Source organism: Somniosus microcephalus, chromosome 3 (genome assembly GCF_052327205.1).
Source record: "Somniosus microcephalus isolate GS21.2 chromosome 3, FLI_Smic_1.0, whole genome shotgun sequence".
In the NCBI taxonomy this organism is placed as follows: domain Eukaryota; kingdom Metazoa; phylum Chordata; class Chondrichthyes; order Squaliformes; family Somniosidae; genus Somniosus; species Somniosus microcephalus.
Window position 1 is genome coordinate 142,668,995 of NC_140989.1, and position 23,592 is coordinate 142,692,586.

Sequence of the window (23,592 nt, forward strand, 5' to 3'; positions counted from 1 at the left end):
ACCCCAGCTATTCACAATATATATTAATGATCTAGACGAGGGAACTAGATGTAATATCTCCAAGTTTGCAGACGACACAAAGCTGGGTGGGCGTGTGTGCTGTGAGGAGGATGCAGAGAAACTCAAGTATGATTTGGACAGGTTGGGTGAATGGGCAGATGCATGGCAGATGCAGTATAATGTGGATAAATGCGAGGTTATCCACTTTGGTGGCAAAAACAGGAAGGCAGCTGAACGGCAATAGATTGGGAGAAGGGGAAGTGCAACGAGACCTGGGTGTCCTTGTGCACCAGTCGCTGAAGGTAAGCATGCAGGTGCAGCAGGTGGTTAAGAAGGCAAATGGTATGTTGGCCTTCATAGCGAGAGGAGTCGAGTACAGGAGCAAGGATGTCTTGCTGCAGTTGTACAGGGCCTTGGTGAGACCACACCTTGAGTATTGTATGCAGTTTTGGTCGCCTTATCTGAGGAAGGATGTCCTTGCCATGGAGGGAGTGCAGCGAAGATTCACCAGACTGATACCTGGGATGGCAGGGATGATGTATGAGGAGAGATTGGGTCGATTGGGCTTATATTCGCTGGAGTTTAGAAGAATGAGAGGGATCTCATTCAAACTTATAAAATTCCAGCAGGACTAGACAGACTAGATGCAGGAGGGATGTTCCCGATGGCGGGGGAGTCCAGAACCAGGGGTCACAGTCTAAGGATAAGCGGTAAGCCATTTAGGACAGAGATGAGGAGGAATTTCTTCACCCAGAGAGTGGTGAACCTGTGGAATTCTCTACCACAGAAGGCAGTTGAGGCCAGTTCATTAAATATATTCAAGAAGGAGTTAGATATATTTCTTAAGGCTAAAGGGATCAAGGGATATGGGGAGAAAGCAGGGACAGGACATTGAATTTGGATGATCAGCTATGATCTCATTAAATGGCAGAGCAGGCTCGAGGGGCCGAATGGCCTACTCCTGCTCCTATCTTCTATGTTTCTATGTTCGCCTTGACAGATCGTCCGCATGCGCCCTTTTAGGATGCGCACTTTCGCTGGCACAGAATTGGGCCGCTGCCCACAAAACCCTTACGCCTGGTAAAAGCGTAGGGCCTGCTTAAAGGTTAAAATAAATGTTAAATTAAAAAATGATTAAAACATACAAAAACATTTAAAATTAGTTATGTAAATTTTGGCCTGGATTAAAAATGTTTAAAATTATTTTTCAAAAAAATTACATTTTTATTTTATATGCTTAATTAAAAGAGACTTTTAATTAATTTTGAATGTGGGAACATTATTTTTATTTAAGCTGTATTCATTATTTATTTATCTGGGGCTTCCTCATAAGCTTATGGGGGTTCCGTTCATAAATGGAATCCCCGTAAGCATATGAGGAATTCCCCCTTTCTAATTGGTTGGCCTGGCCTGGCCTGGCCCACTTGATCAGAGGGAAGCTTCCGAACCACCTGGGTCCCTGGGATTCGTGGGCCTTTATGCCGGCCCAGGACCCGAAGACTCCGAAGCCCGGGAGCCAGCAGGTAGGTTCGGATTTTTTTCAGGCCCAAGGTGTACTCTGGAGGTACACCTCCAACCACAGATTTCGTCCCATTAATACAACTTTTTCCTCTTTATAAAATAAGAACCTAATGACACTATACAAAATGTCTTAATGTTGGAGAAATAACAATTGTTGGTTACTCAGTAATGCCAAATCCAAGTCTTAACCTAAGGAAGTAAATACAGAAAATGCTGGAGACACTCAGCAGGTCAGGCAGCATCAGTGGAGAGAGAAACAGAGTTAACGTTTCAGCTCGATGACCCTCCATCACAACCCTAACACCTTTGTTGGGGTTCTGATGAATGGTCATAGACTTGAAACGTTAACCTAACCTTTTTCCTTTCTCCACAGATGCTGCCTGATCTGCTGAGTGTTTCCAGCATTTTCTGTATTTACTTCAAATTCCTAGCATCTGCAGTATTTGGCTTTTAGTCTTGATAAAGTGTTTGTGTTCTTCATGATGCAGTATAATTATTAAGTGGAGCCCAGCAATCACACACAGACAGATGCACATACATATGCGTAGTAACTGGAAACAATTCAAACATTAGTCTCAGGATGCAACTTGCCTATTTGAAATTCTGCTACAATGAATAAGCCTCTTATATGTAAAGGTAAATGAAATGAGTATCAACTGGTTTTTGTGCTTTCACGTCCTGACCTGAAAATACCCCGATAATTAATTGCTGTTGCACTTATGTTGGCAGTTCACAATACTCTTGCCCGAGGAGACTACCAAACTTCAAATTTGATTCTGCAGTGTAATGTCATCAATTAAAGGTTTTCAAATCAGCATACACTAAACACCATTTATCCCTTCATTTCATTGTCGAGGTAGATTAGGCCATCTCCCCAGAATGTAAATTTTCTCAGGCTTCTGTGTCCTGTCAAATCTATGACCTTAAGTCTCATGTTAGAAAAGGCTAGATGCAAAAATCTGAATATGAAATACTGAGCTAATAATTTTCCATGGAATTGTCTAACAGTAAGGTGCAGCATATAATAAGTATACAACAGACTAAATCCACTATATCTTTCTGCATCAGAGATAGGATACTACACAACTAACATTATTAGATAACGTTTGTTTATCTGCAAAACAATAGTCACTCCACTTCAAAAAATATTCTTTGTATATGTAGTGCTGTAGGACATTTCTGAGAGATGTGAGAAGGTAAAAATGCAAATCTTTTAATTGAAATGAAAGTATAGAAACAGCTCTTAAAGAAGACAATGGGAGAAGGCAGCTCACCACCACCTTCTCAAGGGAAATTAGGGATGGGCAATAAATGCTGGCCTTGCCAGCGACGCCCACATCTCATGAATGAATAAAAAAAACTATTTTAATATAAACTACTTATCCCTCTTTATGTTTTTCAAGGATAGGTTAAAGAAAAAGAAAAGCTTTTGTGTTCTAAGAAAAGCCTATTCTAAAGGAATCCTTGGTGGAGCTGTGTTAACTGACAGTTTCCTAATGCTGAAGTTTATTATTGTGAAACACGGGATCCTTTGGGAGTGCATCCAGCACCTGTCACTAAACACCAAAACATTATTCTGCACATACACCAACCATAAAACCTCATTTTAATTTTACACCAAGTTTTGCTGAGTTTTTCCCATGGGTTAGTTGAGAAGCAAAAGGAAAGAGATTGGACTCTACCAAAGAGCCAGCATAGGCACGATAGGCCAAATGGCCTCCTTCTGTGCTGTATCATTCTATGATTCTATTACGAAAGGTCTCTCTCAGCAGATGTCACCTGACCTACTGAGTGTTTCCAGCATTTTCAGTTTTGATTAAAGAGAAGGGAAGTGCTGGATAGAGATAGAAACATAGAAACTAGGAGCAGGAGTAGGCCATTCGGCCCTTCGAGCCTGCTCCGCCATTCAACGAGATCATGGCTGATCATCCAAACCCTAGCACCCGGTCCCTACACCGACAGCCATCCCACCCAAGCCCTATCCCCGTAACCCCACGTATTTAATCCCCCCTAACACTAAGGGCCAATTTTTATCATGGCCAATCAACCTAACCCGCACATCTTTGGACTGTGGGAGGAAACCGGAGCACCCGGAGGAAACCCACGCAAACACGGGGAGAATGTGCAAACTCCACACAGACAGTCACCCGAGGCTGGATTTGAACCCGGGTCCCTGGTGCTGTGAGGCAACAGTGCTAACCACTATGCCACCGTGCTGCCCTTTTGGGCCTGAATTCTCCTCCCTTTTGCAGGATTTGCGATAGGGCGGTCCTAACAACCCCCCAATGTGAAACTGCCATTTAGCCACTGCAATTTTCTCCCAGAATCGTCATTAGCCATGCAGGGCAGTTTGGAGATGACTGCCCTTGATTGGCTTACCGCCACTGGGAGATGGAAGACTGCAGTTCTGATTTAAAAGGCTGCAGCCAGTTAAAGGGCACTTCTCAGCAGGATGGCAGAAGGAGCAGCAGTTTCGGGAGGTTTCAGCAGCTGGGAGGCCCTCCAGACTTTCCATAGAGTCAGTGGAGGTGCTGCTGACAGAAGTGAGGGTCAGGAGGGACTGTCTGATGGACACTGAGGGCATGAAGCCGTATAGGAGGGTGGTGCAGGCTATCTGGAGGGAGGTGGCAGAGGCAGTCAGTGCAAGTTCCAGCACCCCAAGAACTGCCACACAGGCAGAAAGAGCTTCAATGACCTCACAAGGATGGTCAAGGTTCTGGTGCCGATTTATATCGTCCAACACTCAGGCAGAGCGAGCCGTTGACTTTGTGGTAGCATTCCCGCCTCTGAGCCAGAAGGTGCAAGGTTCAAACCCCGCTCCAGACACTCCTGGCGAGTTACAGCTCTGAATTCTGGGTTGACATCCAGTGGGATAGTCGTGCCTGGTAGGTGTGAGGCCCACCCCCTGATCATATGGGTTGTGGGAGTTCATAAAATCCTTCCGCCTTAACCACCCTATTGACTGGTATAAAGATGATGATGGCTATGGAAGGACTGTTAATTAGCTGGCGAATCCTTTCCACTATTTTATACTATTCGCCAAAGAGCGTGAAGATACAAAAACAACAACTACGCAGGCAGCTTCACTCACCTCTTTATCTATCATATTCCTCCTCTCAATTCCAAGAGCATCCTCTCCAAACACCTAAGCACCTTCTTCACTCAAATCCACTTTCTCAAGTCACTGTGCCTGCTATGAGGGTTTCTGCTAGTCTTCAAGGATATTTCTTTTAAAGGGGCAAGGCTTTTCTCCTAATTTAAAGATATCTTACCATACATAAATCTGAAAAGTGTCTGGTAAAACAAAAGGAACTTATCTTTAACCAGCAAAATCTGGTGATTGATCTGAACATATAAATTGCTGGCTGTTGCCCCTCCCTGAGATCACTCAATCTACTATTCTGTTATAGAAAAAACAAGGAAATCTTTGGGTATCCATAAAGAATTAATAACTGGAAACAGGCAGTCTTGGGTCACCCTTTGACTCTTACACTGTTACATGTCAGATATTAGTTGCTTCATTTGCACCTCAGGTTATTTGCTTGGTTTCAACTATTGACCATGTAGTCAGAGTACAATTCTCTAGCAACAATGGTTTTACTTGTTTAAAAAAAATTGTTGGGGAAGGAGTTGCACGTTACAAGTAAATTTGTTACCCAGCAAGTTAGCTATCCTTTAGGAGTGATTTTTAAGCATGCTTAATTAGAAGCAATGCCATATCTGATAATAAAATAGTATCTTTTTTAATTTAACAAATCAAAAAATTAATTTGGCCTTTCTACTAACTTTTGACAGCACGCTGTATATGCTACAAGCAATTAGGGCCCCTATTGACCTCATCAGAAATAGACTGTCTATTAATTGCAATAGAGGTAGAGGTTTTATAGATTATTAATTGCAAGAGGTACAGGGTTTAATTTGGAATGGTAACGCTTTACTCCACTGTGATTTGTGAAATTACATGTTGTTTGATCAGGCACTCCTTTCATCCCATCGGTACATTGTTCCTAATGTGGTCGTGCTTTGTTTTTGATGCCTGCTGCTCTCCATTATGAAGTCTGAATTTGTTGTCGATACTTTCTTCCCGTCCCAAAGCTTCTATTATTTGTATGCAAGGAACAAAAGAAAAACAGCCAATCACAATGTGCCTATAATAATGAATCCTTTAATACCTCTCAAATGACTTAACAAGTCATTTAATCAATATAATAGACAAAGATTTGTCAATCAAACTGTGAATGTGCAATATTTCAGTGTAATGGTTAGCACAAGGTTGTAAAGCTCATATTGCTTGACCAGATCTGACAGGATTTGTGAACTGTGTAAAAGAAAAACAAATGATCATTTTGGTTCATGAGGATATACTTTTGGATGAGACGTTAAACCGAGGCCCCATCTGCTCTCTCAGGTGGATATAAAAGATCCCATGGCACTATTTCGAAGAAGAGCAGGGGAGTTATCCCAGGTGTCCTGGCCAATATTTATCTCTCAACCAACGTAACAAAAACAGATTATCTGGTCATTATCACATTGCTGTTTGTGGGACCTTGCTGTGCGCAAATTGGCTGCCGCGTTTCCTACATTACAAAAGTGACTCCACTTGAAAAAAGTACTTCATTGGCTGTAATGCGCTTTGAGACGTCCGGTCATCGTGAAAGGCACTATATAAATGTAAATCTTTCTTTTCTTTTGTACTGGGTCCTGGCCTAATTTGTGGCCCTTCTCCTGTAATACCACCAGAGTTACAGTAGGACTGAAAGGGCCAGACCTTTGACCCCATAGTAATCTGCACTGCAATCTTCTACTGAGCAGGAAGCAACACCAGTGAAAGCTGCAGTGATAACCTTAGTCAAATGAGGCATTGGCTTTGTAGTAAGTGCATCTCTCATAAATGCAGGTGGAAATAGATCTAGCATACATGACTAGCCCTGGAGCAAAATGAAGATAATTTTTTCCCAACAATTTCTTGATCACTAAGCATATAGGAGATGCCAGGCATGGAATTCTAGTATGATCATGCACTAGTTAAATTGTGTGTAAAGGTTGGCAGTAATTTGTAGCGCTGTAAGAGTCATCTGTAGCACTGGATGTTCCATTGCAAATGCTATCAATGACGCCTCACCTTTGTGGGCCTACACCCTTGGGACACAAGCTGAAGGCATTTACTACACATGCATTGGTTGGAGCTGCCATTAGTATGGTAGCAGCAGTTTTACCCGCAGACCTTTTTTTATTCATTCATGGGATGTGGGCGTCGCTGGCAAAGCCATGATTGAATGCCCATTGCTAATTGCCCTTAAAAAGTGGTGGTGAGTTTTAAATCCGTGAATCTTAAGGTATGGTGTTCTTCAATAAATAGATGGAGACTGCAGATTAACAATCAACAGGTGTTTACTGGATGAGGGTAGTCTAAAAACTAACAGTACAGATCCCTACTCAGGGTTTATATACAGGTGTGGTCACTGCCGGTACTATAGTATACAGGAGCTGTAAAAGTAGTTCTCCTCTTAAAGGTACATACACTACAATTCCTCCCCTTTTAGATTAACAGTACCATAACATTCAATTAACAGTTAACACTTTTAATATGCACATTAACTGAAATAGTCCATTTATAGATTCAGTCTTTGGGGCGGCTTCCTGATCCTTTCTGGATAGCGCCTTTCCCGAGTGTCTTGCTCTTGGTGCGGAGGCGATTCTGGCCCCCTGTCGTCGGTTAGTTCATCAGCTTCCGATGCTACCGTTTCTGATGTAGATGCTACCGGTATGTCGGTTCATCACCAGGTATGCGAGACATGGGGTTGACTCGTTCCTGTGACGCTAGGATCTGGTCGACATGGCGCCTCACAATGTTCTCCCCAACCTCCACTGTGTACATTAGTGGCCCCTGCCGTGTGCATATCGTTCCTGGTTGCCATTTCTCTGTTCGGTAGTCACGGGCCAAGACTGGTTGTCCTGCATTGAAGCTCCTTGTCGGCTTCTCATTGATGTGCTGGAATTGCTTATTCTCAACGGCCTAGAAATTGGGTTCTGGTCTTGCCAGGGCTGTAGCGCCAGAAAGTTTGCGCCAGCGGTAATGCGGCAGCGCGCGACGAAAATTCGGGTGCGCCGGGCCCAGACGGTGGCGGGCGCTAAAACCCTCCTTTAGCGCCTCAAAACGGGCGTGAACTTGGGTTTCCCGGCGCTAATCACCCGCTGCGGCACCCGATGCGGTGCGGCAGGCGGGGGAACTGCAGGCCTCCTCCTCCTGTTAAGGAGGAGCTGCCTGCAGCCGACAACTGTCCAGCGGATTGACCCGACATCTGAGCCCGGCACCTCGGGGAAGTGCCGGGCTCGCATGAGACACTGATCAGGGCCGCGGGGGGGGAATGCAGGAGTCCGGGAAGGGAGGTGCGGGCAGGCGGCCGCCGGGAACGCGGCCGGCCGCCGCTCCACCTTTATGCGCCGGCGCACACTGGGGGAAGACTCTGTTGCCAGAGTCTTAGTTGCGCCTGCCACGGGCGAGGCGGGCGCAACTGAATTTCGGCTTGGGGCCGGGTTACCACGGCAACCGGGACGCTGCGCACACCGATGACGTCATCGGTGCCGGCGCAGCGCTACCGGTGCAACGCCGATTTAGGGCCCCAGGGAATTTCTCAACTGGCCATAACTCCGGCGCTAGGCCCTCTAGCGCCTCAAATGCGGCGCTAAGCCTACCGAATTTCTAGGCCAACATTTCTTCGTACATTTGGTCTGAGCAAATCCAGACGAGATCTCAACCTTCGGTTAAAGAACATCATGGCCGGGGTCTGGTTGGTAACTGCATGTGTCGCATTTCTATAGGCTAACAGGAAATTGTCCACCTCATGCTGCAGTGGAATGTCGTCATCGCACATGGCCCTTACTGCCTTTTTAAAGGTTTGTACGAACCTCTCAGCCAATCCATTTGTGGCTGGATGATACGAGGCGGATGTGTAATGCCTTACCCCATTCCTTCTCATAAATTTCCGAAACTCTTCGGACACAAACTGTGGTCCATTATCAGAGCAAATCTGCTCTGGCAAGCCGTTCCTGGCAAATATGGTCCGTAGGACTGCAATCGTTTTCTCCGTAGTGGTGGAGGGCATTTTTATCACCTCAGGCCATTTCGAGTGCGCATCCACTGCTATTAAGAACATTGAGTCCATGAATGGACCAGCAAAATCAATATGCACCCGTTGTCATGGAGAGGAGGGCCACTCCCATGGGTGTAGAGCGGCATGTGGTGGTGCATTTTGGACCTTCTGGCATCCTGAGCAGCTCTTTGTTAGGTCCTTGATTTGTTGATCGATCCCCGGCCACCACACATAAGCCCTAGCAAGGCTTTTCATTTTCACCCCTCCCAGATGGCCTTCGTGAAGCTCATTGAGCACTCTCTCCCTTAACTTGGGTGGAATTACCACTCGGGATCCACACATCACTGTCCCCTGGCATACTGACAGCTGTTCTCTTCTGGATGAGAATGCTGGCAACAGTGAGTCGCCATGTGTTGGCCATCCCTTCACCGTCAAATCATGTACCCGAGACAGTGTCGGATCATTTCGGGTCTCCTTCTCTATATCCGCGTTAGTTACTGGCAAGCGTTCAATTATAGTTGAATAAAATATTTTGACAGGGTCCACTGCTGGTACTTCCTCCGCAGTAGGCAGTGGCAGGTGAGATAGCCCATCAGCGTTTCCATGCTGTTTCGTGCCCTTATACGCTATTTCATATTGGTTCGCCCCTAGAAAAAGGGACCATCTTTGTAGCCGTTGCGCAGTCATCACCGGAACGCCCTTCTTTGGATTAAAGATGGAGACAAGTGGTTGGTCAGTCAGCAAGGTGAACTTTTGCCCGTGCAAATAGTGGTTGAACTTTTTCACTCCCCACACTAGGCTGAGGGCCTCCCTGTCAATCTGGGCGCAGTTGCGCTCGGCTGAGGTTAGTGACCGAGACGCAAAGGCTACTGGCCTCTCCAACCCGTCTGGGAATTTGTGCGACAGCACCGCTCCAATACCATAGGGTGATGCATCACACGCCAACCGAATTGGTAGTGCTGGGTTGAAATGAGCCAACACCTCTTTTGATGTGATCAATTCTTTGCACTTCTGGAAAGCTCATTTACATTCGTCATTCCACTTCCATGGTACCCCCGTTTGCAGTAGAGTGTTCAGTGGGTGTAATACTGTCGACAAATTTGATAAGAACTTATGGTAGTAGTTCACCAGCCCGAGGAACGACCTCAATTGTGACACATTTTCCGGTGCTGGAGCCTTGACCACTGCCTCAATCTTTTCAGGGGACTTATGTAACCCCTCTTCATCAATAACGTGGCCACAATACGAGATCTGCTTCTGGAAAAACTCGCATTTGTGGCGATTAGCTCGTAGCCCATATTCCTTCAATCTAGTGAGCACCTGCCCTGGGTTGGCGAGGTGATCACTGTCATTTTCGCCCGTGACCAGGATGTCGTCCAAATAACACTGGGCCCTGGAATTGTTGTGTATGTACCTTTAAGGGAATAACTGGTCTCAGACTGCAGTACCGGCAGTGACCACCCCTGTATAAAAGGCCCTAGCAGGCTTCTGTAGTTTCAGTTTCCAGGTTGTCTCCATTCAGTAAAGACGTGTTATAATCAACTCCTGCAGTCCGTGTCTCAATTATACACGGACATAATACTGGCGACGAGTAAGAAACGAACTTACCTGCAACTCGGCAGCACCTCAGACGACGTTATTGAAGGTCGAAGCCAGAAGAAAGAAAAAAAATAATCCAAAGAAACTCGAGAAATGGGCGTCGACCGAGGGCAACCGCCCTCCAAATCATCGAGTTGGGGAGTGCAGGAGAGACTGTCGAGAGCCAGGCTTGGTTCTCCAGTCTGTGGTTTCCCAGCTGGTCGGGCTGGTGGCAGGTAGTGCACTGATTCTTCCTGGGCTGCGGCGGGCTAGGGCTCGATCGGGTGGCTCTGCAACGGGGCCGGGCAGCGAGTCGGGAAGCAAGGAGAGAGAGGGTGGAGCACACAGGGCACGGCCGGTGCTTCGAAGCCGGGCAGCGTTCGGACCTAAGAAGAGGGAGGGAAGTGTCCCAGAGGGTCCGCTCCACGACGGGAACGGTTCTTCAATTAACAGAGCAAATATTGAAGCGCGATAGAAAAATAAAAATACCGCAGAGAGAAGCGGCAGCGGCAGGAAAGCGCGTGAGGGGCCATCTTAACTCGGCGGGGAAGAAGCAAAAGCGCGGGAGGCGCCATTTTGATCCATCGGAGACGAAGGCAAAGCGCGGGAGGCGCCATCTTAGATTTTCAAGATGCCAAAGACTGGCGATATCACTGCCTTCGATAATGCAATAGAAGACTGGACCACGTATGTGGAAAGAGTCGAGGTATATTGCGAGGCAAACGAAATAGCCGATGAGAAAAAGGCATCGGTATTGCTAAATTTAATGGGCGCAAGAACGTACGGCCTATTGCGGGACCTGATTACTCCAGCCAAACTGAAGGCGAAGAGTTTTAACGAAATTGTTGCTATCCTACAGGAACACCTAAATCCTACACCGCTGCTGATAGCAGAAAGATTTAAATTCCACAGGAGAAATCAGCATAAAAATGAGAGCAATGCTGATTACCTTACGGAACTACGCAAGCTATCAAAGCACTGCCAGTTCGGAGCAGGACTGGCAGATACCTTACGGGACAAATTTGTCTGTGGACTCCTGAGTGAAGGAACCCAGATGAGGTTACTCTCAGAGAAAGAGCTGACGCTAGATAAGGCTTGCAGCGTGGCAGTATCGTACGAAGCAGCAGCAAGGGGAGCTGCGGAAATACAACAAAAGCCACAGCAATACGGCACCCACGAAATGACACGGGGATTTGCAAAATGTTATCGCTGTGGCAGAACAAACCATGACCAGAAGGACTGCTGGTCCAAGGACAAAATATGCAGGCAATGCAGAAAGATGGGACACATTGCACGAGTTTGCAGGTCTGGGAAGAAGACCAACGACAACAAAAAGGCAACTAAGGAACTGTAGAGGAAAGTACAAAAGATGACGGACAGTAGTTCCGAAGACCAGATGAGCGACAGTGAATCCGGGAACAAGAGACTAAGCTGTCTCAAACTTCACAACGTAATCGCAAAAGAGGATCACAGAACCATTTGGGTCACCCTCACGATAGCAGGGTCCCAAGTCAAAATGGAATTGGATACAGGATCAGCTCTAATCGTCATGAATCGACGAGACTACGAGCGGCTATTCTCACACATACCCTTGAGAGAGACATCCATTGTCTTGAGGACGTATACGGGGCAAAAAGTATACCCCAGAGGAAAAATAAGGGTGCCTGTCGAATACAACGGCAAGAAAATATGGAAATTGTATCTCTACATTCTGCAAGATGGTGGACCACCGTTATTGGGACGTGAATGGATCAGAAAGATAAGTTTAGACTGGCACTCCATTCAGGCACTGACGGTGGCTGGTAAAAAGGATGACGACGTCACTCTTGGACGATTGTCAACAATCTTAGCTGACACCAAAGAGGTATTTCAACAAGAACTGGGCACTCTTAAAGGCGTAACCGCCTCGATAAAAATAGAGGAGAATGCAATTCCCAAGTTTTTCAAAGCAAGACCGGTACCATATGCAATTCGCCCAGCCGTCGAGGCAGAGCTGGAGAATCTGGAGAATGCAGGCGTGTTATCTAAGGTAGACTGGAGCGAGTGGGCAACACCCATTGTTCCTGTCATGAAGAAAACGTTAAACAATAAGTCTGAGGAGCCAAGGAAAGTTCGCATCTGTGGGGACTTCAAGGTGATGGTGAACCCAGTCCTTCACACAGTACAATATCCTCTTCCAAGGATAGAAGACATCTTCGCCTCACTATCTGGAGGGATGCGTTTTACAAAAATTGACCTAGCACAAGCATATTTGCAGATGGAGGTTGAAGAATCCTCTAGGAAGTATCTCATGATAAACACTCACAAAGGTCTTTACCAGTATAATCGACTGGTATTCGGAGTAGCATCAGCTCCGGCGATATGGCAAAGAGCGATGGAACAAGCCCTGCAAGGGATTCCGGGGACTCAGTGTTACTTGGACGACATCCTAGTGACAGGTGAAGATGACAGCGAACACCTTGCCAACCTAGAGCAGGTGCTCACTAAACTACGTGAACATGGGCTACGAGCCAATCGCCCCAAGTGCGAGTTTTATAAGAAACAGATATCGTATTGTGGCCACGTGATTGATGAAGAGGGGTTGCATAAGTTCCCTGACAAAATTGAAGCGGTAGTTAAGGCTCCAGCGCCTGAAAATGTGTCGCAACTGAGGTCATTCCTCGGATTGGTGAATTACTACCATAAGTTTTTGCCGAATTTGTCCACAATTCTGCATCCACTGAACGCCCTACTACGAACGGGAGTAGCATGCAAATGGAGCGATGAATGTAAGCGGGCCTTTCAGAAGAGTAAGGACCTAATCACTTCAAGGGAAGTATTGGCTCACTACAACCCATCACTACCGATAAGTCTGGCGTGTGATGCGTCTCCCTACGGCATTGGGGCGGTACTGTCACATAAATTCCTTGATGGTTCAGAGAGGCCGATAGCTTTTGCGTCACGCTCGTTAACTTCAGCCGAGCGTGACTACGCCCAGATTGACAGAGAGGCCCTCAACCTGGTGTGGGGGGTGAAGAAGTTCAATCACTACCTGCACGGTCAGAAATTTACTCTACTAACTGATCATCAACCTCTCGTCTCCATTGTCAACCCTCAGAAGGGCGTACCGATAATGACGGCACAACGGCTGCAGAAGTGGTCCCTTTTCCTAGGGGCACACCAATATGACATCGAGTACAAAGGAACTAAACAGCATGGGAATGCTGATGGATTGTCGCGCCTACCGTTGCCGACGGTGGAAGAAGAACTGGCAGTGGATCCAGTGGAGTTATTCCACTCGACTATAGTCGAATGTCTCCCTGTGACGAATGCAAACATAGAAAAGGAAACACGAAATGACCCGACACTCTCCTGGGTCTATGATTTAATGGTGAAGGGATGGCCAGCACATGGCGAACCACTGCTGCCAGCATTCTCGCCGAGAAGAGAACAGCTGTCAGTGTGCAGAGGAACCTTGATGTGTGGATCCAGAGTAGTAATTCCACCCAAATTGAAGGATAGAGTGCTCAATGAGCTTCATGAGGGTCATCTGGGAGGGGTAAAAATGAAGAACTTAGCCAGAGCGTTTGTGTGGTGGCTGGGAATCGATAGAGAAATCGAAGAGATGACCAAGAGCTGTACAGGATGCCAGAAGGTCCAAAACGCCCCACCACAAGCCCCTCTACATCCATGGGAGTGGCCCTCATCTCCATGGCAAAGGGTGCACATTGATTTTGCCAGTCCCTTTATGGACTCGATGTTTTTAATTGCGGTGGATGCACATTCAAAGTGGCCAGAGGTAATAAAAATGTCCTCAACCACCACGGAAAAAACTATCACAGTCTTACGAACCATATTCGCCAGGAATGGGCTGCCTGAACAGATTTGCTCTGACAATGGACCACAGTTTGTGTCTGAAGAGTTCCGGAGGTTCTTAAAGAACAATGGTGTTAAGCATTACACATCCGCCCCATATCATCCAGCCACTAATGGATTGACCGAGAGGTTTGTTCAAACATTCAAGAAGGCTATCAAGGCAATGTGTAATGAAGATATACCCCACAACACAAGGTGGATAACTTCTTGTTTGCCTACCGGAATGCGACACATGCGGTTACCAACCAAACTCCAGCCATGATGTTCTTCAATCGAAGACTACGATGCCGCTTGGATTTGGTTAAGCCAAACGTCAGAAGAGATGTGGAGAACAGGCAGTTTCAGAATATGAATGAAAGGCCGACCAGGAGTTTTAAGATAGGTCAACCAGTTTTGGCCCGGGACTACCGCACAGAGAAATGGCAGCCAGGAACGATCTGTACACGGCAAGGACCTCTAATGTATACCGTGGACGTTGGAGAGAGCATTGTAAGACGCCATGCTGACCAGATTCTAGAGTCACTGGAAAACCTCAACTCCACACCACGATCTGATACACCTGGCGATGAAGCCGAAGTACCAATTGCATCTACCGCAGAATCGGTGATATTGGAAGCAGACGAACCAAACAACGACATTGATCCCGACGCAACCTTGCCAGAAGAACCTGATATCCCAACGAGGCGTTATCCAGACAGAATCAGGAAGCCTTCTCAAAGACTGAACTTATAATTGCTTAACTTTAACCAATGTATCTAGCAACCGTAATTGTAATTGTAATTAGTTTTTATTTAGTCGTTAAATGAATGTTATGTACTGTTTATCGAAAAGGGGAGGAATTGTTGTGTATGTACCTTTAAGGGAATAACTGGTCTCAGACTGCAGTACCGGCAGTGACCACCCCTGTATAAAAGGCCCTAGCAGGCTTCTGTAGTTTCAGTTTCCAGGTTGTCTCCATTCAGTAAAGACTTGTTATAATCAACTCCTGCAGTCCGTGTCTCAATTATACACGGGCATAATAGGAATCCCTTGCAGGACTTGATCCATTGCCCTTTGCCAAATAGCCGGAGCTGATGCTACCCCGAACACCAGCCAGTTGTATTGGTAGAGACCTTTGTGAGTGTTGATCGTGAGGTATTGTTTCGAGGCTTCTTCTACCTCCATTTGCAGGTACGCCTGGGCCAGATCAATCTTAGTGAAGCGTTTTCCTCCAGATAGCGAGGCAAAAATATCTTCAATCCGCGGAAGCGGATATTGTACCGTGTGAAGGACTGGGTTCACTCTCACCTTAAAGTCCCCACAGATGCGAACCTTCTTTGGTCCCCCAGGCGTATTACTCAATGACCTCTTCATTACAGGAACGATGGGTGTAGCCCACTCGCTCCAGTCCACTTTGGACAGTGCTCCTGAACGTTCCAAGCCTTCCAGCTCTGCTTCGACGGCTGGGCGGATCGCATAAGGCACCGGTCTGGCCTTTAAAAACTTTGGGCTTGCATTTTCCTCTATTTTGATCGTCGCTGTTATGCCTTTTAGTGTTCCGAGTCCCTGCTGGAACAATTCTTGTGCGTCAGTTAGCATTTTTGACAGTCGTCCAGGTGTGACGTCGTCATCCTTTTTGGCCTCTACCGTCAGTGCCTGTATGGAATGCCAATCTAGCTGTATCTTCCGGATCCATTCACGTCCTAGTAGTGGTGGTCCTCCATCTGGCAATACATATAGGTCCATTTTTGGTGTTTCCTTGCCGTTGTATATCACGTTCACCCTTATTTTTCCTTTGGGGTAGACTTTTTGTCCCGTGTACGTCTTCAAGACAATCTCTGTATCTCTCAAGGGTATATGTGAGAATAGCCGCTTGTAGTCCCTTCGGTTTATGACTGTTAGGGCTGATCCTGTGTCCAATTCCATTTTCACTTGGACTCCTGCTATCTTGAGCGTGACCCAGATAGTTTGGTGATCCTCCATTTTGATTACCTTATGTAGTTTCAGACAACCCAGCTCCTTGCTTCCGGAGTCTGTATCACTTTTCTGTTCGTCTGAACTACTCTCCGTCACCTTATGTACCTTTTTGTACTTCTCCTGTGGAGATTTCTTGCTGCTGGTTTTCTTTCCTGACCTGCAGACTCTTGCTATGTGTCCTGCTTTTCCACACTGTCTGCACACTTGGTCCTTGAACCAACAATCCTTCTGGTTGTGTGTTGTTCTGCCACAGCGATAACACGTCACTGCTCCATATGACATTTCATTGGTGCCATATTCTTGCAGTCTCCGTTGTATCTCTGCAGCGCCCCGTGCGGCTGCTTTGTGTGATACTGCCATGCTGAAAGCCTTGTCCAGCGTAAGATCCTTTTCTGATAGAAGCCGTTTCTGGGTTCCTTCACTTTGAAGCCCACACACAAACTTATCCCTTAACGTATCTGCTAGTCCCATTCCAAACTGGCAGTGTTTCGATAGCTTGCACAGTTCCGTTAAATACTCAGCATTACTTTCGTCTTTATGCTGGTTTCTTTTGTGAAACTTAAATCTTTCTGCTATCAGCAGCGGTGTGGGGTTTAAGTGGTCCTGTAGGATTGCCACTATGCTTTCGAAATCCTTATCCACTGGCTTCTCTGGGGTTACTAGGTTTCGCAGTAAGCCATACGTTTTTGCACCCATGGAATTCAACAATACCAGTGCTTTCCTGGCATCTGGCACTTCATTCGCCTTGCAGTACACTTCAATGCATTCCACATATGTCACCCAATCTTCGACTTCATTGTCGAACGCTGTGACACTGCCACTCGTCGGCATCCCTGGGTTTGGTTAGACTGGCTAAAATGGTGTCTCCCGCGCTCTCCCTTCTTCTCCGCTGGCTCAAAATGGCGTCTCCCGCGCTTCCCTTTCTTCCCGCGCTTGCCCTTCTTCTCCGCTGCGGCTTCAAAAATGGCATCTCCCGCGCTCTCCCTTCTTCTCCGTGGCTCAAATGGCGTGTCCCGCGCTTCCTTTCTTCGCCCGCGGACGTTGCTCAGCCCTTGAGCACTGGCTGCGCTCTGCGCGTTTTCCTGCGCGCCTCTCTCGTTGCTGCCGCTCGGTCCTGAACCCCGGCTGTGCTTTACCCTCTCTCTCTTTTTGTTTTCCGTCGATGCCGCTCGGTCTTCAATCCCCGGCTGCACCCTGTGCGCTTTACCCTCTCTCTTACCCCGTCGATGCTGCTCGGCCTTTTCTGTGCCGTCGGTCGGCTCCAGCCACCGCTGTCCGGGAAGGGTCTGCGCTGTACCTGTTGCCAGCCTGTTGCTGGATCGTCGTGGCTGGAGAACCAAGCCCAGCTCTCAACAGCCTCCCCTGCGATGCTCACTCTCTGCCGGATGACTGGGCAGTTGCTCGTGGTCGACGCCCGTGCTTTTGGCCTCGACTTTCTTCCACTGTCCTCCAGGAGCAAATCCCTGGGAGGAAATGCAGAGTTGCAGGTAGGTTCAAATCGGCCTCGTCGCCACTGTTAAATCCGTGAATCTTAAGGTATGGTGTTCTTCAATAAATAGACGGAGACTGCAGATTAACAATCAACAGGTGTTTACTGGATGAGGGTAGTCTAAAAACTAACAGTACAGATCCCTACTCAGGGTTTATATACAGGTGTGGTCACTGCCGGTACTACAGTATACAGGAGCTGTAAAAGTAGTTCTCCTCTTAAAGGTACATACACTACAGTGAGCCACCCTCTTGAACTGCTGCAGTCCGTGTGGTGAAGGTACTCCCACAGTGTTGTTAGGTCGGGAGTTCCAAGATTTTGACCCAGCGACAATGAGGAAACAGCAATAGATTTCCAAGTCAGGATGGTGTGTGACTTGGAGAGGAACTTAGAGATGGTGGTGTTCCTGCTGCCCTTGTAATTCTAAGTCGTAGTGGTCATGGGTTTGGGAGGTGCTGTTGAAGAAGCCTTGGCGAGTTGCTGCAGTGCATCTTGTAGATGGTACACACTGCAGACACGGTGCGCCGGTGGTGGAGTAAGTGAATGTTTAAGATGGTGGATGGGGTGCCGATCAAGTGGGTTGCTTTGTCCTGGATGGTGTTGAGTTTCATGAGTGTTGTTGGAGCTGCACTCATCCAGTCAAGTGGAGAAAATACCATCACATTCCTGACTTGTGCCTTGTAGACGTTAGACAGGCTTTGGGGAGTCAGGAGGTGAGTCACTCGCCGCAGAATACCCAGCCTCTGACCTGCTCTTGTAACCACAGTATTTATGTGGCTGGTCCAGTTAAGTTTCTCGTCAATGCTGATTCCCAGGATGTTGATGGTGGTGGATTCGACGATGGTAATGCCATTGAATGCCATGGGGAGGTAGTTAGACATTCTCTTGTTGGAGATGGTCATTGCCTGGCACTTGTGTGGTGCGAATGTTATTTGTCACTTATCAGCCCAAGCCTGAATTTTGTCCAGGTCTTGTTGCATGCGAGCACGGACTGCTTCATTATCAGAGGAGTTGCGAATGGAACTGAACACTGTGCAATCATCAGCGAACATTCCCATTTCTGACCTTATGATGGCGAGAAGGTCATTGATGAAGCAGCTGAAGATGGTTGGGTCTAGGACACTGCCCTGAAGAACTCCTGCAGTGATGTCCTGGGGCTGAGATGAATGGCCTCCAACAACCACAACCATCTTCCTTTGTGCTAGGTATGACTCCAGGCAGTGGAGAGTTTTCCCCCAGATTCCCATTGACTTCAATTTTACTAGGGCTCCTTGATGCCACACTCGGTTAAATTCTGCCGTGATGTCAAGGGCAGTCACTTTTACCTGAAATTCAGCTCTTTTGTTCATGTTTAGACCAAGGCTGTAATGAGGACTGGAGCCGAGTGGTCCTGCCAGAACCCAAACTGATTATCGGTGAGCAGGTTATTTGTGAGTAAGTGGCACTTGTTAGCGCTGGCCCTGAATTTGCTGTCAGTATAATGGCGCATTCTCAGAGTACGCCGTCATACCGCCTTTGAAATTGACCGCAAGTTTGGGATTTACGCATGCACATAATCCTGACTTGTAACCGGTCAAATTACAAATAGAAAGATGATCCGCTGCAACTTTCAAATCCTCCTTGCTGGTGAAAAGTTGGGCTAATTGCCCATCAACTGCGCATCAATTACGCTGGAAAATGATATGGCTGGTGCAAACTGGCACAGGAGCCTGTTTGCACAGCATAAGGGGAGGGGGTGTGGGATGAGAAAATTGCAATTTCTGGGCCATAAAAGGGTTTGGTCGTCACAATTCTGAGGTGACAGGGTTTTGCATTTGTGTATTATTTGTATATATAAAATAATGTTATCAAGTTTATGGTGTCAAACTAGATTACAACTTTTTGTCAGGTCATTTACAGATATGTATTAATCTAAGCTTGCAATTGTGTTGAAAGACAAATAAATCTAAGTGTGAAGGCCAGCCAATATTTATAATGAGGCTGTCAGATTGCTATGCTTAACTCTGTTGTAGGCTGGATTCCATGAGGCTTTCTGTTTCCTGATTGGCTAGCGAAAGGAGCACCGCCCCACGTGATCCAGGTACGCTTACACATAACGGCGCGCCCCCGGGATCCGTGGGCCACTAGGTTGTGCACAACTCTGCAGCATTTCAAAGCAAGTTTTCGTTTGGGGCCTCGCAGCAGGTAAGTGCGGACTTCATTTGGAGGTCGGTGGTGTACTCCTTAACTACACCACTGACCACAATTTCAGGGCCATCATTGATGACACCTTCCATCGCTTTGCTGATGATTGAGAGTAGACTGATGGGGCGGTAATTGGTCGGATTGGATTCATCCTGCTTTTTGTGGACAGGACATATCTGGGCAGTTTTCCACTTTGTTGGGTAGATGCCAGTGTTGTAGCTGTACTGGAACAGCTTGGCAAGTTTTGGAGCACAAGTCTTCAGCACTACAGCCAGGATGTTGTCGGGACCCGTAGCCTTTGCTGTATCCAATGCGCTCAGCCATTTCTTGATATCATGTAGAGTGAATCGAATTGGCTGAAGACTGGTTTCTGTGATGGTGGGGACCTCAGGAGGAGGCTAATATGGGTCATCCACTCAGCACTTCTGGCTAATGGTAGTTGCAAATGCTTCATAGAAATAGAAATTTATGGCACAGGAGATTTGTTTGCGCCGGCTGAAAAAGAGCTATCCAGCCTAATCCCACTTTCCAGCTCTTGGTCTGTAGCCTTGCAGGTTACAGCACTTCAAGTGCATATCCAAGTACTTTTTAAATGTGATGAGGGTTTCTGCCTCCACCACTCTTCAGGCAGTGAGTTCCAGGCCCCCACCACCCTCTGGGTGAAAACAGTTCTCCTCAACTCCCCTCTAATCCTTCTACCAATTACTTTATATCTATGCCCCTTGGTTATTGACCTCTCTGCTAAGGGAAATAGGTCCTTCCTATCCACTCTATCTAGGCCCCTCATAATTTTGGCACCTCAATTAAGTCTCCCCTCAGCCTCCTCCATTTCAAAGAAAACAATCCCAGCCTTTCCAATCTTTCCTCATAGCTAAAATTCTCCAGTCCTGAAAATCTCTTAACTTGGGTTCTGACATGTCTTCAGAGTATGTAAAGGGAAGTTTGTGAAATACCACTTTGCCATCAACATATCAGCCTTCTCTTTTGCACTCATGCGCAGGGCTCCGCCATCATTGAGGATGGGGATGTTCATGGAGCCTCTTCCTCCAGTTAGTTGTTTAATTGTCCACCGCCATTCACGACTGGATGTGGCCGGACTGCAGAGCTTTGATCTGATCTGTTGGTCGTGGGATTGTTTAGATCTGTCTATAGCATGCTGCTTCCGCTGTTTAGCATGCATGTAGTCCTGTGCTGTAGCTTCACCAGGTTAGCACCTCATTCTTAGGTATGCCTGGTACTGCTGCTGGTAGAAAGACATGCATGGTAATAGCACACATGCCCTAAAATCCCCTCTGCACTGTAAGTGCTATGGCAATACTTCAAAATCTTGGTTGTGCTGTTTAATGCTGGGGTCACTCCTGGAGTTCAAACTTCGCCTTTTAATTTTTAGCCCCCACCATACTGTGTAATTCTGCATGAGCTTATTGTGACTGGTCTTTAACAAGGCCTTAACAAGCAAAAATATGTTTTGTTTTTCTTTTGCTAATTTCTGTGAACCTATTAAGATGAAAGGACTGGTGGTAAAAGTGGATGAATATTCCATTACTGCTTTCTACCGATATTGCACCCCTGTTTACGCAGGTTTACATTTTGGTGAAATTAAGGCACAGAGCTAAATATGGTTCTTTGCTACTTCCATATCGAACAGTTGACTGAAAGATAAGTTAGTGAAGTCAGCGGTATTTCAGAGAGCTTATTCTGAGAGCAAAGAATATGCTGTACTTAGATAGTGGAAAGTATCGGAGACTTCAATATGTAATTTGCAGGGAAACTCTCATATATACAATACCCATCTCTACTGAAATTCAAAACAAAAATCAATGGGGGATAAAAAGCTCAAACATGTATGACAACAAACCCCACTAATTTACACTGTACTTTCCTGACTGTTTTCAAGATTACCATTGAGATTATTGAGAAAATGCACAACTTTTAACAGGGTCCATTTTTACAGCAATTTACTGACACATTAGGCAGTACACTGGAGGGCGTGAGTCAAAGTGAAAGTGAGCAGAGGAAATACAGAACAAAAGAAAAAGAAACACAGAGGTTAAAAAAAAAACAGAAAGTGAGAGGCAACAAAAGAATCCTTGCAGATCTCTGAAGGTCTCCTTGACTCTCGAGCTGCATTGATCATGTCCATACTCAGCTTATCCTTGCAGCTGGTACCCTCATCTTTAAGCAACTATTCATCTAACTCTTTTTGAAGAAGTTTATTTTCCTTACCAATTTTCTCCCTGCCTCTGTCCTGAAGGTGTTAATTTCTCGCAGGGGGTAAGGTATTACCTCATCTCAGTGACCATTATTTATATGTGACCCATTTACAGTGTTGGCAGGCTATTTTTTCATGCATCACAATTCGGCATGTTCCTGCTCTCACCTACTGTGCACACGTGTCCACCTATTGTAGGGATCACTGGTAACCATGGAGGATCCCCCCCCAATTATAGCACCTCTATCACCGTCCCAGCTGAGATCAGATAACGCAGGATAAATTGGGACTGAATTTGGTAATTTCCTAGTCTGCATTGGCCAGCTATTCACTGTGTAAATTTGCAGACTCCTCAAGAACCCATAATTAAAAGGATGCAACACAACATTAATTACTTTGGATAGGAGACTTCTTCCCATATCTACCACCTTTTGAAAAAAGACTTCTTCCCATCAGTAAACTTGCTAGATTTTTAAAATTCATTTTGCACTCATGTCTTTTAGTTTAATGATCACAGCTTAATGAAAATATAATTCTTACATCTACATTATCTAAGTCTCTCGGCATTTTATAGCTCTGGATCATGTTTGTCCTGAATCTTCTTTTCTCCACTGAGAACAAGTTTTCTTTCTTGAATTTCCTCACAAAAACGTTTTAAGTTCCCGAATCATTCTTGTCCCTCTACAAAATATTTCCTATTGCAACAGTGCTCTTTTTTTTATGCAACAGTGCTTTTGTGAGGGGTAGGTGCTTAAAATTGCATAATATATTGCAAATGTAGAGTTAAATAATCTGCTTTAATTTTTGTGTAGTTTAAATGTTGTTGAATTACATTTTTTGTGGATAGGACATAACTGGAAGATTGCTCTGGTATGTCCTATCCATAAAACACAGGATAAACCTAACCCAGCCATTACCACCATATCAGTCTCCTTCCATTCATCAGTAAAGTGTGAAAGGAGGCACCATCAAGAAACACCTACTCACCAATTACCTGCTCACGACACTCAGTTCAGGTTCTGACAGATCCACTCAGTTCTAGACCTCATCACAGTCTTGACCCAGGCAATAGCACAGAGGAGATATAGCCATCCTTGACATCAAGGTTACATTTGACCAAGTATAGCTCTAGAAAAATTTATGTCTATTGGAGTCAAGGGGGAAAAACCTCCACTGGCTGGAGTCACACCTGATGCAAAGGAAGATAGATGTTTGTGGTTGTTGGAGGCCAATCATCGCAGCCCCAGGACATCGCTGCAGGAGTTCCTCAGGGAAGCGTCCTAGGTTCAACTATCTTCAGCTGTTTCACCAATGAACTTCCCTCCATCATAAGGTCAGGAGTGGGATTGTTTGCTTATGATTCCAAAGTGTTCACCTCTAATAATGAAGAGCCTATGCCAGTCTACAGCAGGACCAGAATTGGGCTCACAAGTGGAGGGTAATATTCACACCACTTAAGTGCCAGGTAATGACAATCTCGAACAAGAGAAAGCCCAGCCATCTTCCCTTGACCCTCAATGGCACTACCATCACAGAGTTCACAATCATCAACATCCTAGGGGTCACCATTGATTAGAAGCTGAACCAGACCAGCTATAACAACACCATGGCTACAAGAACATAGCAGAGACTGGATACTCTGTGATGAGTGGCTCACCTCCTGAGACCTCAAAGCCTCTCCATCATCTGCAAGGCTCAAGTCA

The 23,592-nt window shown here is 46.2% G+C and overlaps 1 protein-coding gene across 7 annotated transcripts in view; it reads right to left on the minus strand.

Annotated features, from left to right (window-relative positions):
• plcb1 (phospholipase C beta 1) overlaps nucleotides 1-23,592 on the minus strand; it is a 1,372,871-nt gene that overhangs the window by 19,882 nt on the left and 1,329,397 nt on the right. The window contains exon 33 of one of the 7 annotated variants that reach the window (XM_085981703.1): nucleotides 5,475-5,619. The exons of the other annotated variants lie outside the window; for them this stretch is intronic. Within the exon in view, the coding sequence (XP_085837829.1) occupies nucleotides 5,494-5,619 (126 nt within the window). The 3' untranslated portion in view covers nucleotides 5,475-5,493. Of the gene's footprint in view, nucleotides 1-5,474; nucleotides 5,620-23,592 lie in introns of those variants that run through there. 7 annotated transcript variants of the gene reach the window in all.